Genomic DNA, 20163 nt, shown 5'->3' on the forward strand with positions numbered 1-20163 from the left:
GTTCCCTTTTTTAGCCCCCCCATTTGTGAACTAAAAACCCACCCCTTTACTAATATATTTTATACTTTTTAAGATGCTTTGAGCTTGCACTAGAGGTACACTATAAATACATCCATATCTAAATTACCAACATTCAAAAATAACAGGAAAAAATACTTGTTGGTGGATTAGCTACATATGATCAATGCCTAATAAAAATCTACTACGGTTTTGCTAAGGTCATTTAGTGCTGTGCAATTCTCATGAGGTAAATATTTTTGAAAGTGGGGAATGCTTTGAGATTAAGCAATACATTACAGTTTTTGATCAAATGCCAGAAGCCATAGGTGAATAGGAAACAGACATCAGTAATTATAGTTCATACTGCAGCTATTTCAAAACCCCTTGCTTCAATGAGCAAGTATTAACTGGACAGACACTCCTTCACAAATTAGAGGCTGCAAAGACTTATTACACACCATATTTATCTTTGAAACTTGTCCAACAGAATTAAACTAAAAAAAATAATGATACAGATTATGGTTGCAGGCAAAAAACTATTAAAAGTCGAACAACTATATATATGTTTTTATCTGTCAAACTGTCCCTGCAGCCACTCTTTGGTTAAGGAGCTCAGGAATGCGGTATTAAGAAATACTAGTAATTGTATTAGTATGCTGTTGTCAAACTTCAAACTGGCTGTATTTTATCACAGGAGCTGATAAAAGAATTTCTTGATTGTGCAGGCCTTCAAACACAACAGAACTGCAAGAACACGAGCTGGGAGCAGAAATGAAAGCGTGTGACACCCACGGGAAGGAAAAGTGCACATGGAGTGTCAAAGCTGTGCACAGAGCCATCAACTTCACATCAGCCAAGGCCACTGGAAACCCAAAAGCAATCCAACCACCTCACCATGTTACAGCATGTGGGTAACAAGCTCAGTTAACTGACAAAGTCTGGCACAGAACAGAGGTGTCTGAGCAGGCCAGGATGCTCCAGGTACAACCTTCTTCAAAGAACAGTGGTAACTGTGAGAGGACATTCCCCTTTCCAGTTAGTTTTTCTGTTGACTCCAGAGAACTACACCTGGGCAGCTGCAAGATTTTTCCTCAGAAGACTTAAGGCTACTCAGGATATCCAAGACAGTACCACGACCAATGTTGGACAAAATATGAAATTGTGGCGGAGAAAAAACTGGGGCAAAACTAGTGCAGGCAGTTATGATTTTCAAGACTTCTGAGGGGAGGAAGGTGCTCAGGCAAGGCTGCCTTTTAACTGTTGCCCAACTCAAGATAGCATCAAATAAGCTCCTGATAAATACTTGGCTTCACAACAGATTCATACCAAAATTTATAATTTAAGCACATTCCTCTAGATTTCAGTCAGACAAGAAGCTAATGCAAACTTTTCATTTGCTAGAAGAATTATTATTATTATTATTATTACATCTCAAATTTAGTTCAGTGCAAGAGATCATACATTTAAGCTGATTAAAAAGCTTAACTAGTTAAGTTAACTAAACCAAGCTTTTGGATTTTTTTAACACCTTTAAACAGAAAAAGTTAAGTCTCAGAATGCACTTTTACTTGTTTGGCCAAAATTTACTACGCAGAGCAAAACTACAAAAAAAAGTGTCAGGAACGCAAAACATTTCAAAACAGATCACCAATTCAGGAGGATGCTTATTAAAGGCACAATTATGGATTCATTTGTTATATATTTATATGATCTCTATAAAGCTGTATTAGGCTTTTGAATTTTCCCTGTTAGCCAGAGATTTTTGAACATGGTATAATTCTGGAAATCAACTCTAATAAGCAAATACTTCAGGTAGATAAAAAGGTTTGAAATGTGATCATTGTAAATTCATCATACAAGTAACCCAATGCAAATATTCTGCATACTTCCTAAACAGTTACATGATTAATGGCCTAACATAAAACTAATTGGTAAAGTGAAAAGTATTACAGGTGGCTGGGCAATAGCTGTTTTTTGAGGGTTTGCATTTCTTTTATAGCACATTTTCATAACAAAAAACACTGATCCCTGTAACTAGATCAAGATCTTGATTTATAAAATAAATACTGTTACTATTAAGAGCAATTACTGCAAAAATATATACAGCATATTTAATATATTAGTAATTTAAAATGTTTAATGGAACACTGCTGATGTGTTTGGCACTAAATTATCAGCATCACTCTGCTTTTCAGTATATAACAAGCAGAAAGGTCAATTGTATCTAACACCTATCTGCCAGCTGCTTAAAAAAATAACAAAAATTATGGACAGAGTGCCTGAACTTTTGGACAGGAGCATCTGGAACCGAGAAAAACCTTGCTGAAGGTTCCTGGTGTAACCTGTGTGTTTGCACAGGTAACCATGCAATTTACCTCTCTAACCACTTTCCTAGAGATAACACTTGCTTCCTTCCACGCGCAAGTTTCTAAAGCAATGTAGTTTGTAAGCCTAGTGTGAGATTTATGATGTTATACTGCAGAAACCTGTTTAGCCCCTGATTTACAATCCTGGCAATTGTGTTCAACTCTGTCATCACAGCTAATTACAGCTAACTGCAGATTACCACACTGCAAACTCTCATCTGCGTGAAAGAAATACGATGTTCTGCTAAAAAAGAAAAGAGAATCAAATATCCCGAGGGCTAATGAACAAAAATGCACTATTCCATCCTGGACTGCAAAGCTGAACTCTCCGAATTGCCGCTGTAAAACTTCCAATTGCTATTTGCTGGCAAGGTGTTTTAGCCTCCAGTACTTCCCCAGTAAATCAGCATTACGCTAATACCACACCTTTGGCCTCAAACATATTAATCTTGGTTAACAATAACTGACATTTACATTACCAATTCCATTCAGGCGTTGTGGTGACTAAACATATATATGCAAGAGCTTCAGGGAGAAAAGTTATTAGTTCTGAATGTGTACTTACTTTTCACCGAGAACAATTTCCAAGAAACATTATCACCAATTCTTGTTATAATCTTATAACATAAACATTCAAATCCTAATTGATCTGTAAAACATTTGACTTGGAGTAAAATCTGCATTTGTATCTTGGGTGCAGTTAACTGTACAACATAACACGTTTCAGATAGTTTTCCAAGATATATATTTCTATATTTTATCTGCTCAAAGAAATTGGTACTTTTAAAACGTGTGTTCTTGGGAAGGAAAGAAAAATGGGAATTTGAAATATTCTGAAGAATGTGGCACCAGAAGATGACAAAAAGTACCAGATCCTTCCAGGAGAGGGAGGATGGACCTTTTCAGACAAATGTTTTGTGTTTCTATTTACTAAGGCTACAAATGCATAAATAATATTGGTTTAGAACAGGTAGGATTGCTTTGCTTTTCTTCATTTAGTGTTCCCCCCAAACTTTCAAGCAGAGAAGTAGTACTTCCTGCCTTAAGTCTGTGTAACCCCAGCAGGAAAACTTACCCTTCCCCTTATACCCACTCATCATAACTGCAGTACAGCACAAAACACATTTGGACCAAGTGTTTTATTCCAAGTTCAGGGAGTTCTCTACCAGACTCCAAATGCATTCTGAAATGCACTATCTTAGTTTTTCATATTTATGAGAAAAGTGCTATATTTAACATAGGATTGATGATTAAATAGTATTTTTTACTACTTTATAGGAGAGCACCAAAACAAGCCAGTGCAGTCCAACAGCAGGAGGATAAATACAAGGCATTTGATGTGCTGGGTTTTGTTTTGGGGTTTTTTATGTTTAGATTTAACAAGATGCCTACAAAGATTCTTCAAGTAACAACAGGTATTTGACTTCTGAAAACACGACAGATTACATGTATCCCATGTTGCTTTTTGTTTCCCATCTTTTCTTGGCTTCAAATCTGAAATAGGACACAAAAACCACATTAGGAATCACAAGCATGTGTGTTTCAGCTATTTAACCATGTTATTCTTAACAACAACAAAAATAAAAACTAATTTTAACACTGTAATAAAGACCTGAAGACAAATACAGCCATACAACCACCACATTATTTGTGATAAAGCCTCTGTGCTGAAGTCTGATACACAGCTACAAACCCCCACCGAAACCCAACAAGGTTAAACTAAACAAATAAGATTAGCACAAGCCTATTTCAACTAAGAAAACATTTCACTGCGATTGCATTGTATACACTTAGTGCCAGTGATACCAGAAATGTTTAATTCCATACTCAAACGACTTACCCCCAAGCGAGCTTCTTTTTCTTTTGAGCTTCTTGGGCAGCCTCTGCTTCTTGCTTGGCTCTGACGAAGTTGCGGCAAGCAGCTGCTTTGGCAATTTTCACACCAAGCTAAGACATGAAAAGGAACAAAGGAAAACTCATCAGATGCAAATGGCTCATATGAAATTTAAGCCTCACAAATTACTTGGTCTGATATTGTTTCTCAAAAGTCAAGAGATACCAAAATATCTTTCAAATATTAGGCCGATGATGTAGTGCTAGATGGGACAAACGGGAATGTCTTGAGAGAAACACAAAGGTGGAGGATCCTGGGACAAGAAACCCTTTCCACCAAACCCTTGATTTTCAAAAATAAAAGCAAAGGGCAACAGCTCACTAGATCCTTTTGTTTGTTTGTTTTAAACAGACAGGAATATGCAAACACAGTCTCCTTTACTAAGATCAGTGACCTCAGCTGTGCTATCACCATAGGTCTTACCAGTATGAAAAACACCCAAAAATGCAATTTATACAGGAAGAGCTGCTACTACCACGCATTTTTCCAGTAGAACCACTAACTATTTTTAATCAGTCTGTCCAAAGATAAATAAAAGTGTCCTTACTGTCTCTGTGCCCTTTAGTCTTCACATTACCACTCTTAGATTGTAAGTGTGTTAACAGGCATGCTTTTCAAAGAAGGTTATAACAGGCTGTAGGTGAACACCCCTTCCCTTCCATAAACTTACTGAAACTCTGAGAATTCAGTTCACTGTAACGAATGTCAAGGGGGTGGAAAAGAGAATAAAGTAAAAGAGATGGAAGAAGGTACTGTTAACTATGACTAGTTCATTTTCCTCAAATCAACATCCATAACTTGTTCATTGTAGTTACATTTTGTGGTTGCTGTCATGACTTGACATTATGAATTATGGAGGAATTTGTTCTCAAAAGTTCCTGCTATTCTCCAAGACAAGTGAGCAATTCATTTAGACAAAATTGCTACAAACTGATGTGGCCAAACAGGTTTTCTTTCAATCCACCCCAAAACCTACTGCAATTAGGAAACACATTTCTGACTGGACATTCTGAATTCCCCCAAAATGTCATGGGAGCATCAAAGCATAGAGGCATAGGAGATCCAGGTGAAAGAACACCCCTCACCACCTGGGTTCAAGTTCCATGATTAATGGTCATACACTTGAATAATCTGCAGCATCTCTACAGACAATGATTTACTCTGAGAAATGCTGTATCCAGAGAAGGTCAGGGAGAACTCAAGAAAACATCTTCAGGTGTAGATGACACATTTTCTACAACTATCCCACCAAACACCTCATAGGTAGGTGATCCTTTTGTTAACAAAGCAAAAAAAACCCAACCAAACCAAGATCACTAGAAGCTATTCTACCTTATGGTCCTCTCAGGGTTCAAGAATCAAGCAAGTAGCTTTTCTGCAGCAGGCTTAAAGAAAAGGCAGTAAGCACAGCACAAGCAGCTAAGAGCTAAGCATAACATTTTAAAAGGAAAATACACATTTTCATAAGCACAGTATTTTAAAAAGGAAAAAAAGAATGCTAAACAAGTTTCACATCCACTTTTTGTACATGTTTTAAGGTCATAAATATGTACCTATGGAATCATCTCGATGCACAAAATAATTAATGTGACCAGCTATTTCAAAACTTTTATGTTATCTTCGTAATTTCCCCCCTGAGCATTAACATTTTATATAATCAGTAATTCAATGCCAACATCTGAACTGCCAAATCTCAGGTCAAAGACTAAAACATAACATTCTTTTATTTGCATTGTCACTTAATATTTAAGAGCAGCTATTAACTTTAATATACTTGCAGTATAAAAATGCCTAAGAAAACTCACCTAAAATATTCCAAAAATGTTTACTTTTAAATTGAAACAGGACTAATTATTAGCTTAAACAACAGAGCAATCTGATGGCTGAAGTCAATCAGCAGAACCATGCCTTTATTAACTGGGTTTTACCTCCTAACACGCTTGAAAATTAACTTTCACTGTGAGATGAATAACAGCATCTCCTTCTATTCTAGTGGCCTATTGAGCACTTACACACATACAAATATACACAAGTGAGGTCTATACAAGTGCTGCAGAAAAATCTTTTTGTCTGTATTTCTTGGAAGACAGAATGAGTTCTTCCATCTCTGAAAAGTACAGAAAAAATAGGATAATAAGATCCTCTGCAGCATATGGGGAAGTAAAGGGAGAAACATTTTGCAGCCTTGTTATCATTTCTAGGCTACAGAGAGTCAAATTTTCAAGACATGAAAACAAATGTTGCATATAAACAGACATAAACATTTCAGTCAGATTAAATGTCTTCTGCTCCCACCCACACCCAGACATACATCTGCCCCCCCAAAGAGAAATCCATAAAAGCTTGGTCAATGGATTTTACGTTAAAAAAAAAAAAAAGAAACTGCTAACATTTCAGGTCATCAGATAACTCAATAAAATACAATCTTAAAAGAAGTAAGAAAGCATGAATAAAAATATATACAACAATTTCTTGTGTAGTCAAAGTATCAGCATTTTCCATATAGAACATCCAATATTTTGCTGCATTTTAATTAAGGTGTCTAAACATTATCACAAAGAACTGCAAATTGGTCAGAGCACGCAGTAAGGAAAATTAAGCTCTAAAGGCTTTTTATCACCATATTTCAGGAACCAAGGGTGTAAAATGTTCTAATTTGGGATATATTAAAAGCCATAAAAGGTCTTTCAAAAAGATTAATGGTACTTTGCTTGGATTTAAGATAAGGGCTTTAGCTGGTTGGAAAAGCAGGGCCCTGGCTAGACCCTTGAGGCATTCATCTTTACAGCCACTTGGAAGATTTGTAAAAGCGTCTGCATAACCTCAAGCAAACGCACTGCGACATTTTTTTTTTTAAATTCCTTTCAATTTTACAGGTTTAAAGTGTGTAAATCACACTGGGTAGTAAAGCTGATATAATGGTTCATCCTTGTAACACTATATATATATATATATATTTTAAGACAAACACACACATAAAAAAAACTTAAGTTTCTACAGGGCAAAGACCTTCCTATTTTGAAGTTGACCAAAAATCACGTCAAATATCTAACTCTAGATGTTTAGTGTAGCATAAATGGAAATTTTCTACCCATCTGAAATTGTTACCTTGTAACAAATATCTGAAGCTTTGCCTCTTTTTGAACACTTCCAAGGCGTTTATTTAAAAATACCAATTACCATACCTTAACTTTTTATGGAATAACAGGTCTCTATGAAAAATATTTATGCCATTCTCTTTTGTTCTTTAATTAAATGAAAACAGATGTTTTCTGAAGTAAAGCGGAACCATTACTGGAGTACTTAAAGTGTTAAGGTCTTTAATTTTTATATCAGTTTGGTCTACAATTCCTGATTGTCTTTACTCAAGCTCAACATTAATGTCAAGCAAGTTACCTAGGAGACGAAAGAGATCAAAGAGACAAAAAACCCTCAAATGTCTGATTAATCAAGCCTGCAAACAGCTTATTTCTTTTAGCCTGCATGCAAGTATGAAAATGAGATTCTGGGAGCCGTACATTGTGCAGATTTGTTCATTCTTATCAGAACAAAGCCAGCGGCAGCTTATTTCATGGATCATTGGCACTGTCATCAGTGCTACACAGAACGGGTGACAGCTCCTCATTTTGAGGCTTGAACAAAATTAGCAAAAAGTCGGCACAAATTAGCCTCTCATCTTTTTAGTAATATGACATTATTCATTTACTTTTTATCCAATTTTTAATTTTTTCCTTGTCAGCTATCCCTTTCTAGTGTTTCTCGCCCGGCATCATAAAACACTTTTAAAACAAGCAAAGAAATGGCTCAAGTTGAAATAGAATGTAAAGTTCAGGCAGAAGAGTAAACATTTTTCTTAGAGTTGCAACAGAATCTACTGTAACTTCCAGAAAACTTCCCTGCAAATCAAGACGTTAAACATTAAACATCACAAAGCAAAGAGTTCTCATTCAGACAGGACCGTGCAATGGAAATGCTGAATGATACAAGCACTGACACAGCTGACTCAAGAACTGCTCCAGAAATATTCGGGTATGAAATAAAAAATGTTAAGCCCACAAAAGCTCCAACAAAACATTTATATTCAAACAGGTCCTGAAATATCCTCTGACCATAGCAGAGAAGCCAAACAGCCTTTTAATGCAGTGTTACAGTTTCTCATCAAATATGAATCTAGTTATTTCAGGCTTGCCTGTAGCAATGATTTTCTCCTTTTATGTTATGGAATGTTATCCATTGCTGACGTATATAAAATATATAAAGCAAACAGGAATACTGAGTGGATTTTGCAGTGAAAATTGTCCCCTTTCAATGATGTGCTCAACTTCCACTGTAAAATACTTTGTAATACCTTTGTTGTATTTTTATGCTGTGTATTACAACATCAAATTATATTTGGATGACACAGTAATGGAGGAAGGACAGAAAACTGCTCTAATATTAAGCTCTTTGCTAGACTTAAACATTTAAATGCAAGTAACTTCTTCCATTCATGAGAAAACACAGCATTAAAAAATTAACCATAAGCTGTTAGATGCTTTACAGAGCCCCCTTATAACAAAGGCAGTTTTAAAAAAAGAACTGTAGTACTGTTTTCAGCAATTTCTTTATCTCTGTTCTTCTAAGTAAGAAAGCTTATTAACAAGCTTTGAACTTAAAATCACATTTACAATAATGTGCCATCAACAGTTTTATAAGCTAATTAGAAAAAAAGATTAATTAATGACTGGCTGCTAATAAAATGGCAATCATGAAGAAAGAAACCAAGGGTGCTAAGCTTCAACTACCACCAATTAAGAGCTAATTACAAACAAATTATATATGTGTTTTGCTGTGGGCTTTAATTTACTAAAATGGTTTTAATTAAAAGAGAAAACATGCTGATTAATTGAACTGCAGAAAAAATCTACAGTATAAACTGTGCTTTGTCTGTCTCTTTAATTAGACTTGTAACATCTGAAATCTTTTTTTAAGGTTTGTTAAGGAAAAGATATACATAATTAAGGGAGCATAAGAATGTAATTCTAGGTGATAACCCTGCCATGTTCTAAAGGTTAAAAGAAAACCACCTCAATGAAGAGAGGTATTTGGAAGCACCTCCACTAAGTGTAAGAAAGGAAAACCTTCAGAGAGAAAAACAGAAGCTCTTTTTTTTTTGCCTTTTTTTTGGGCTCTTCAACAGGCAAGACTTCCAAGTTAACTGGTACTTGGTGACATTATATATGCAATTGCATCACTCACTTTAGGTTCCCAGAAACTCTATGAGAAGTGGTGAACGTTGCACAGAATTCAGAAATTTTATTTTACCAGTAGAATATCATCAAGCACTAACACCTGCACACCTCTAACAGCAATGGCACCACAGTCAATCACGTCAGACCCAGATCCAGAAATGGAAACCAGTTTCCAGGATGGTTCTCAGCAGTTCTGACCTACAGCCTTGGCTGTACTTCCCTGTCTAAATTATGTGCCCAGAAGTTATGTGCAGGCAGCAGATGCTAATTTGATCATGAGAAAACAGTCAAAACTGCTGCATCAAATTTGGAACAACAGCAGGACTGATCTTGCTGTAACATGTGAATGATAACCCTGTGAATGGCCAATTAATTTCACCAATTATGATGCAGATCTTTCATTTAAGCCTGATTAAATACCAGAGTGTCCCTATAAATTACAGCTTTTTAAAAATCTTTCACCAAAATGTCAGAAGCCACTAAGCTGAGCACTCAGTGCTGTCAAAAAGTCTGTGCTCTTTAGAGACTGACAACTACTCCAGCAATTTAGCACACTAAATTACAAAATATTTTAAAAGTTCCTTTTGACAGGTAAGTCTAATATGGTCAAGATTATTTTATCATGTTCAAGTTACAGTCCTCAGGCTAATGTGCTCTTAGACAATATGGCACCTACCTACCAGGCACTTAACATAAAAAACACAGGAAAATGCAAAGTTTGAGCTTTAGTCAGATTAGTTCTCAGAATATTAGAGCCATAAGAAATCTGTGTTCTGCTTTTTGAGACACCACACCAGGACTTGACTACAGAAGCACTATGAAAAAAACTCTTTCCCTAGGGGGAAAAAAGTTTGGAAAATATATATTAGGAGTGGAGGTGGGGAATCTTTTAAGATTATTTGGTTTAATTAGGTAAACAATTTTTACAAGTATCACTCCCAACAAGCTGATTTACAGCAAAGTGACATTACCAGGTATCTCCACATACCACCTGTACTCAAAGGGATGAACACATCCAACCATGCACAGTCACAGTGCTCTAATTTATCAACATTTACTCTTCAAAAAAAAATCTAGGCAGATTCCCACAAACACAGCAGGAATAACTTAATTACATCTCAAGATACTATTCCAAGAAGATTTTTACAGAGCATTAAAAAGCTGACATAATTCCAAATGTCTGTTCCAAGCTACATATCCAAGTACCCGCTATGGTTGGATCTCAGCTATCCCACCCTAGGGCACCACCAAAAAACCATTTTATTTCAGCCCAGGTAAGTGTCCCCATAAACTTTATTCTCTCAATAAAGTTTCATTCTAAAAGGTTCAGAATTTTTTGGGTAACTCCTACATTATTAATAACAGTTCTATTGGCATCCCTCAAGTTAAACAAGTCATCCTTAAATGGAATGTTCAAACAACACCTTTAGGTGTTCCAGTCTACATTTGAGGAGCAGAACTGTAAAACATGAAGGGCTCTGCCAATGCTGGAAACCCTGGAATGTGATAACAAAGACAGCAACTGGATTACAACAATGAACAATAACTGTGCATATTATACCATGAACACTGCAATGAATTGCTAGTTATTTAATACTAATGGCACTGTACTGCAGGTATGAAAGAAATAATGCAGTAGTCTACCTATGCTTTAAGATGTGCAGTGAGTTAGGATTAAGCAGTGTGACCTGTGTGCATCATGTTGTTGGTCAACACATTCAAAGCAGTGCTGACCTTGTACACTCTGACTGCATCACAGACCGAGGGGCTCCAGCAGAAGCTAAAGGAGCAGAGTTACTGATGGCCTAAATTATTCTGGACAGCATAATGCAGTGATGGCCACATTTCTTCAGGCAGAATTTCACTCATATATAAAAGAACGAGATCAAGAATTTCAGGATCACTAGACCTCGCAGAGAAGTAGGATATCCCACATGAGGACATGCTCTGCAGATGGCCAAGGACACCACTTTTGAGGATCTGCTCCCCTAATAACTGACAACAGGAGACAAGGGCTAACACTTTGTAGTGAGGTTTGCCAAGAGATCAGACAGAATATCAGCATCATTATGTCACTACAACTCATTTTTATAACAGAATCAACTGCCAGTAAAACAGGGGTAACACATCAGCTAGTCTCAAAAGCTACACAGGAATCCACACTAGTAAACACAGCCTCATGCATAAGGTATCCAAGCTCTAACTCTCAGTCCAAAACCTGGAACATGACCAGACTGAGAAGTTTTGTTTCAAAAATCAGCATTTGTGCATATTTGTCAAAGCAGAAGAAAACAACAAACATCATACTGCCCAATGTCTCATTTACTGCAGTACAATAACATTTTCCTTATGGAACCTGCAAAAAGTCCCACTTGGAAAGCAAGAGACCCAAAACCTTGAAGCAGTATCATTTAGGTTTTTAGGATGTAAAATTCTGTAATGCATTCACAGCTGCTAGATTATGCATATTGCCTAAGTCATCACTGATTTTGAATGAATTTGATTTTAAAAAACCTTTTCTCACTGTGTCATAATGATAGCATATTGACAGCATCATTTTGACATTCCTTTGCTTTTCAGGACGTGCTTTTACTGTCTATAGTCATCATCTGTTTATTTTTGGCTTCGTTTTTCTAAATACTGAAGCTGCCCTATCAGTTTCACAGGCTTATAAATGTTATACATCAAAAATTAGTTTCACTTATTAAGGCAGGAAACGGCTTTAAGAACTCTGGGATCTGTGCCTCAAAGCAAAGGCTTTATCAGCAGGTTCCAGTCACTGCTTCTCGCAAAAGCAAATGGTGCCGATTAAAACCCCACACACCTGATTTCAAACAGAACACCTGCCCACTGAACAGCTCTCCCAGGGCTGCAAGGGGGGCTGCACCCCAAACAGCACACACTCCCTGTCCCCAACCCTGTGACACTGCCCAAGAAAAATGAAAACTATACATAAAGAGATGGAGTCGAGATAAAAGAACAATAATTCATCCATTTCTTTCTCCAGACTTCAGAAGTGGTGCCCTTCAACACAGCCATAGTACAGCTCCATGCCTGACTTGCTCACTGTGTTGTGTTGCATTTGGAAGTTAGAGGGATACAAATAGCCACATACTTAATTAAACTCACTTCTTAGAAGCATTATATAAAAAGAGTCTCAAAAGGGACATTTCTTTAAATTTCATTTCTTTAAATTTCCTTCCTAAGAGAAGGAAAGCAGCGATTGAATCAATACTGTTGTGATTGAATCACAACATGAAAGCAATATTAACTGTACTTGTATACAAAGCAATGACTGTGGAATCAACCTCTTCCACAATCAAATCCTTTTCTATAGCTCTTCACTGAATCGGTCACTCTTAGAACAACTTCCTTAGGAAAAAAAGTATTTAAAAGATCCATTTAAAAAAAAATACAGCTTCTGAAAATCACAAAGAAAAATGAACCTTGCAGTGAGTAATGGAGCACATCCTTACAACAGCAGAGAACCCCAGTGAATTCACATGGAATCTGCCTCTGCAGAACTCCTCAGGAGAGATCAAGCCAGCCATTTGAGTTTTCCTTCTTTCAACATACTATTTATTCAGATAAACCCACTTAACCAAAACCAAGTCAAGGCTGTGAATACTAATAATGTTTCAAGCATTTTGTTTTCAGAATTACAACATGCTAATATTTGAAAGTCAACAATTTGGAGCTAATGTTCCACAAATAATAATACATTGCTGCAGCACCTGGGATGTGCTAGATGTTGTATAATCCCATGGCTACCAAAATCAGATAACAGTTTATCATAAATATTACAAAACCTTAAAACTTCTTACATTAATTTGTTTTTATAGTCAAACAATTTGCACTAGAACCTCAGTATGTTTTATTGATTATGATACTCTAACCACTTTAGAGCAGATGGGATAATGACATTTGTGAAGGAGAACAGCAAGTGTTTGTCACGTTGTACACATGAAAGTAATGGAACAGCCAGAAGCTGGTCAGACTTAAAGGGAACATCAGGACACATTCCTATCACTGTCAGTGGCTGTTATCTTTGCAGATTGAAGTTTTGTGATCACTGGTGACAAGGCAGATAAGAGGCCAGTCATTACAAACTGCCCTGAGTGACTACCTGGAGGAGTTTAACGATCCTGTAAGAACACTCCCTGAGGAACAGTTAGTTTTACCCAACCTCACAGAACCTTAAGAACTCTATTTCCCATTTCAAAAGCCCTCTCTTTTTAAAGCCACCACAACACTGTAATACATTGCATTAAACAGATTTAAATCTGCAGTTTTACATTAAAGCTTACTTTAAAACCCTATTTAAAATATTTGAATGAGTAGTCGTCAAAATTTGTCTTTGCTTTCTTAGTCCTCTTCTAATACCTTTGAATTTGGAAAGCATATACAGTGGACAGAAAATTCTCACTAGCTGTGTGAAGATGGAATATGCAAAATGAAGGAATGAAAGCAAAAACTATATAATTATTTTTAGTATTAATCTAGAATCTCTAAATTATACAAATCAGATTAGTTAAAAAATGATCGCTTCTCCACTCACTCAAATAATATTTAGATTTTTCCTTAACTGGCTTCAAAGCTATTCCAACTATATTTTTATCCTAATTTTCTTCCTCTGCTTTTTCTCCCCCATGCACAGCTAGCAGTGGGCAAAACAGATCTCGTGGATTTAAATTACATACTTCAGCTGCTACCACCTACCTTATGTGCACCTATTCAAGTATTTCTGACATCAAATTACCAGAGCTACCTAAAAGATTCCTCACCAGTTTAAGTATTCACTAAGCACTACATACAGACTTAGAAGGGTCCAATTTTTGTAGCAAAGGGCAGCACAGCCTTCATGAAATTTCTCAGATACACCAACAAACAAGACAACATTTTGAAAAAATTGTGGTTTTCTCACCTGGATTTGTTTTTAGAAATGCACTTATACACTAAAAAGTTATGACAAGGAGAAAAAAAAAATCCAACACAATTCTAAGGCTACAGCAATATATTTGACAACCATCTACTCCCATTCTTCTCCCCAGTTCCTCTGGCCATCAACTCCTGAAAACATGAATACACAGGAAGAAAAAGTATTGGAACACAAGCTGGGGTATGTATGTCCTTCTCTGGACACATTTCACTCTAAGCTTGCTAAATCTCTACCTGTCTTCAGGCTTCCCAAGCTTATTGAGGCAATGCAAAGAAAAATATGAGGCACAGGGAACTGAGAGGAATGGAACATCCTACTCCTGTTCTCTTGGCTGGCAACATACAGAGAAGTCAAAAGCTCATTATGGAGGACCAGTTACCAACCCCTCTGACTCGTGGAGTCAGCAGAAGGCTTCAAAGCAAAGTTACTTGGCATTGTTTGTGGTCGAATTTTCAAGTCTTAAACACAGCTCCAGCTGCCCAAGCACTACTAGATCAGCAGCAAAGTCCTTCAGTCACTGACAGGACTCTGCTCAGGAAACAGGGAAGATGGAGCAATCAATGCTATTTTAGCCATGACACCTTTTGTACAGACACACAAAACTCAGTGTCCCCTGGCAGTTTTTGTTAACAGCCCACTCACCTCACGCATGGCCAGTCTGTCACTCAGCTCCTCAGCCTTAGCAATGTCCCCTTCAGCCACACACTTCTCTATGCTAAGTTCAAGGCCAGACTAGGAAAAAAAAAAAAAGGTAAATATCTTTAAGACAAAAAGAACACATTTAAAGAGAGTACATCCTTTCTAAAAGTATTTCTTTCATAAAATTCTTTAGGACACTGTACAAACCTGCAATTTCTATGTAACACAACCCACTCTGTCTCTGTACTGTACTGGACAGTATAATTAAGAACTCACTGAAAGGCTGCCCGAGCACAAATCATTGCATTAGTTCCACCTTATGTGCAGGATAATACTATAGGTTAAAAAAATTACACGGACTAGTTTATGCCTCTCACAATGAAATTTCATCTGAAGATCTGTCTTATCTCTCCCATCCCTGGAGCTTTCTAAACAAAATGTAAAATATATGTGTCAGGTAACATGAAGAATGGCAATTACTACTGTATCGTTACAGTTCTAAGATCTTATCTTTCTCCAAAAACTGAGTTCTGGCACGATGCCACTCCCTGTACTAATAAATTAAAAATTCTAGCAGCCCTATGGAAAACAATGGAAAAGCTTCAGAATTTAAAGGTTATTTTCAGAGGTTATGATCAATGTAACATAACTTGTTCAACAGCAACATTTACAAATAACACAACCATAAAAAGTAAATATTTCTTGGAAATTATAGTTGGAAACTTCTGATGGAATACAGAAGGGTAACATAGCAGAGGGCACTGACTTCAGAATTTCACAAAAAAACTCACTCTCATAACAAAAGGCAATTTACAGCCTCACTGGTTTTAAATATTAGTGATGCTAAAGAAAACACATTTGACAGTTTCATAACAAACACTTTTTGAAGAGACAAAAGCAAAAAATCTAACACAATTCTGGAGAAACAGTGATATGCAAACTCTGCACTTCAATTATGTCAGGTGGCAGTTGAGAAAACAAAATGCACAACTGGAAATTGCAGTGCTAGCCAATTCTGTTAGATGTGCTTTCTGAAAGTAATGAGACACACTTTCCACTAGAGATAAAGTCCCTGAACTCACGTGGAAACCATCTGCATTTTAACACTTTGGGCCTTATTCCAGATCTATCCTGACCAGTTTAATGACAACTCAAGAGCCACCAAGAGTAAGGAGTGAACAATGTCTCATGACTTTCATGTAGAAACCTACTGTAGGCAAATGAAAAAACCAAAGTGTATCCTAAAGGAGGCTAACTGGACATTTGATGCCATAGAACTTACACAGGACTTCACCAGAAAAACTACAGAACAAATAGTGCTACCAGGAACTCACAATATGAAGTTTCTTAATTGTCCATTATGTGTACCAATTAGTTCAAATATGACTACTTACACAGTATTTATGAACAGGAAGTGTTAGAATCCCACCAAAAATGCATGATAGATTTGCCCTTTTAATTCCTAAAGCCACTGGTGCCAACTGAAGGATTTTTGTGACACATTTTAAAGTTAAAACACGACTAAACAAGAGAAAATAAAAAGTCAAACACCACATATGAAGCATCCTGAGAAAATATAACCAGACAAGAAACAAGCCTGGATGCTGTCTCAAGAGCAAGCAGAGCAACCATTCAAAAAAGAAATCTATTAAAAACATCACAAATTTGCCCTTCCCAATAGACTCAGTTTTATTCCTATCTCAGGTAATGTCAACTTCTTTTACCACCAAGTACAAGCTGACACTGCCTTTGTAGCAACATTCACCTTTTGTGGGGCCCTGCTATCCACAGGTGATTCAAATCTATCATTGATTCCAAAGTACTGTGTTAGCTCTTTCCATTTCTCTTCATTTTCCAACTGTTGGCTATTAAAAACAAACAAACAAGTCATCAGTGTAACCAGCTCCCTTTCCACAACTTGTAATATTTTATGCTAAATAGGATTCAGTGCTAGAATAAACTCTTCCATTTGGCAGGCATGCTCTCTTCACCCATTCAGTTTTTAATTCAAGTGAAATTAATTATTCCTCCCCCTCTGTAAGTATTCCAGAATGCTGAAAGCAAGCTGATAGAATCATAGAACCATTCAGGCTGAAAAAGACCTTTAAGATCATCGAATCCAACTGTAAATACAACACAGAAGGAAATACAAGAAGGAAAAACAAGAGAAGGAGCAGGCTGAACAGGAGGTTTATGCAGTTACATGCAAAACATAATCAGGAACAACATTAAGTCTATTTTAAGTTACAGTAAATAATACATTAATGTTGATTTTTAAAATCAAGCAGTAACACTCCATTTAGCACTCACTGATACAAACTCAGCCTGTCCAACAGAGACATGGAAAATATTCAGCAGATATTTAACATGATGTTCAAATTTAGGCTTTAGCCATGCATGTGGTCAAGCTTTTTTACAAGTTTTGCCTGATACTAAAAACAGACCTCAGGAAATCACATTGACCTGGTTATACCTCTTAGTCACTTCATCAGCCTTTTTCTGTTTTCCTAAGGGGAAAAAAGAAAAGAGAAATCCGACATTACACAGTAATACCCCACAGCACCCAGTGAACTTACAGAGCTCTAATTGGTCACATTTCCTTTCAAAGGTCAACACACTGGGATTTTTACCCAATGATGGTGTGGTTTTAAACCACTCAGCTGTAAGAGACTCTTACAGTATCTGTGAAGAAGTTTTAACTAGAATACACTAAAGTATGATTTATAGAATTACTGAAACACCCTTAACCATTATAAATCAGTACTAACTGAGTAAGTTCTACCTTCTTTTAAAGAAGAGGACAAATATATTACTTGCTTTTTAAGTTGCAATTTACAACCTGGACCTGCAAGTGCTGTATACAACTAGAAAAATAAAATCACAGACAACAGATAGAATACATCTACTCAGGCACTCATTTCTTCACTAAAAAGAAAAAAAAAAAAGCCAAAATAAAAACAACAACTCTCCCCTCCCCCCCAAACCAGCACGTGCTGATAACAATTCAATTTTGAGACAGTAAATTCCATAATTATAAAGAACACCTTTGCGGTGGCGCTTTCTCTTTCGGCATCTGTTTTCCTGCTCTGCTTCCATTTTCATTTCACGGTGCTTCTTCTGAAGCTCCACAAATTTCTACAAGATTAAGAAAAAGCAAATCAGTATTTTTAATTTTTCCCCTCCTATTTTTAAGAAATTACATATTGTGCTGAGAAACATTGTGACGGTATGTTATTTATCCACAGTACCTGGTATTAACAATTACATTCAAACTTACAAATCAAGAACATCCAACTCTGATGGTGTTAAAACAGAATTGGTTCTAATCTTTCACCAGAAAGTCTCCCTGACTTTCTGCCCTCCCTACATCCCAGAACTACTCAAATCTGACAGTTTTCTCATGGGATGTGCCAAGAATACATTTCTGCTGGTACCCTTTCCTCATATGCATCACCCCTACCATGGCTGATATACTGAGCTGTGAATCCTTACTGATGCAGAAAGCAGCTACCAAGAAGCTCAGAGCCCAAAAACCACTGAGAACACAAGTTTCATGCAGCTGTCTAGTTATAAAAACTCCTTGCTGTGCCTTCAATCACTATCAAATTACCCAGTCACTTCCTACCTAAATTCCTGCTCTCCCTGCTTGAAACAACCTCAGGTATATCCTTTGATCATATTATATTTCATTTCAGATAAAAATAACATTGAGTTATTTTAATCTAAAAATCAGCCATTGGGCTCTGAGCCTGTTGTATTAATGCTCGTTTGGAAACCGCGAAGACACGCACATTCCAGATATTTACAGAGATTCCAGGAGGGCACGTGTGAGACTCGCTGTCTTCATCTGCCACTGGTATCACAACAGGTTCACCGCTGGCACTACTCTCCTGTCCATTCCCTGGGAGTTCAGAAAGCTCAGCTCCTTGGATATCATCTGGTGCCCCTTTCTTTGAAGAGGAAGCAGGAGAATCGTCTCCATCATCAGAACTCAAATCAACATCACTTTCATTCACTCCTGGAGGTAACAGCCCACTCCACATCTTCCAGTTTCAGCAAGTCCAAACCACTTCAAGTCACCGCAGAGACACCACGTTACCCATCCCGAGGTGAGAACAACCTGCAGGAGAGAGAAACACCAAACACCTCATCAGAAATATTTTAGCTTCTCACAAGCAACTATCAGTACATGCTTTAGAAAAGCACATTATAAAGCTTCTACTACTTACTGCATCAGAGAGGAGCAGACGATTTGAGTCCACAGGTTGACGCTATAGTTCATTTTTTCCCCCTCCTCGTCCTTTAAAGTTATGCCCCTTCGCATTTGTTTACGGCTACTTTCGGTTTAGGGGCGACACCAGAGCAAACGCCTCCCGTCCCTCCACAGGAGCAGCTTCCCGGGGAGCACAAGCCCCTGCCCTCGCCGCCGGGCAAGGCCGACAGAGAAGAGCCCGCCCGGGGCAGGCCGGGGAAGCGCGGGGCACCCGCTCCGGAGGAGAAGCGGCTCCACCGCAGGGTGGGGGACGGCAAACGGAACCCCCCGACCCCCGCAGGCCCGGCGGCGCTGCCAATAGCCCGCGGAGCCCTCGCAAAGCCCTCGCGAACCCCCGCGAAACCCCCTCAATGTCCCCTCGGTGTCCCCGCCCGGCCGTGTTTACCTGGCCGCCATCTTGGCACCGCCGGAACACCCCGCCCGCCCATTGGGCCGTGCGGCGCAGCCAATCAGCGGCCGCGCCGGTCTCCATGGCAACGGGGCGGGGCGTCCCCCGGGGAGGTGTGGGGTGTTCCCTGGGAAGGTGTGGAGTGTTCCCTGGGAAGGAGGGGAGTGTTCCCTTGGAAAGTGTGGGGTGTTCCATGGGATAGTGTGGGGTGTTCCCTGGGAAGGAGGGGGGTGTTCCCTGTGAGGGGAACAGACTGACCTCCAGGCTCCCCTAAGAGCTCCCGAAGGGGCAGATGGCCCAGTGCCACTGAGGTTGTTGTCAGAATCACAGAGTTAGTCAGGTTGGCCGAGACCTCTGAGGCCATCGAGTCCAGCCTGTGACCGAACACCACCACGTCACCCAGCCCATGGCACTGAGTGCCACGTCCAGGCTT

The 20163-nt window shown here is 38.1% G+C and overlaps 1 protein-coding gene across 6 annotated transcripts; it reads right to left on the reverse strand.

Moving 5' to 3' along the window:
• Positions 1-3485: 3485 nt before the first annotated feature.
• FAM204A (family with sequence similarity 204 member A) lies at positions 3486-19751 on the reverse strand. 6 transcript variants are annotated; one of them, XM_027731221.2, is made up of 8 exons: positions 19728-19751; positions 18861-19189; positions 18114-18204; positions 17543-17576; positions 16835-16937; positions 15073-15162; positions 4207-4313; positions 3486-3860 (listed from the first exon to the last, which is right to left on the reverse strand). In XM_027731221.2, the coding sequence occupies exons 2-8, from the start codon at positions 19110-19112 to the stop codon at positions 3809-3811; spliced, it is 729 nt and encodes a 242-aa protein (XP_027587022.1). In that variant the 5' UTR covers positions 19113-19189; positions 19728-19751; the 3' UTR covers positions 3486-3808. The 6 variants fall into 6 exon arrangements, with proteins under 6 accessions (XP_027587022.1, XP_039243143.1, XP_039243142.1 ...); XM_039387209.1 differs by lacking the exon at positions 19728-19751 and adding an exon at positions 19299-19578 and having other exon boundaries at positions 18876-19189; XM_039387208.1 differs by lacking the exon at positions 19728-19751 and adding an exon at positions 19299-19578 and having other exon boundaries at positions 16835-16934.
• Between the last annotated feature and the right edge of the window lie 412 nt (positions 19752-20163).

The sequence above is a fragment of the Pipra filicauda genome, unplaced genomic scaffold, assembly GCF_003945595.2.
Source record: "Pipra filicauda isolate LSUMZ 115617 unplaced genomic scaffold, ASM394559v2 scaffold53_size3534045_pilon, whole genome shotgun sequence".
NCBI classification, from domain to species: Eukaryota; Metazoa; Chordata; class Aves; order Passeriformes; family Pipridae; genus Pipra; species Pipra filicauda.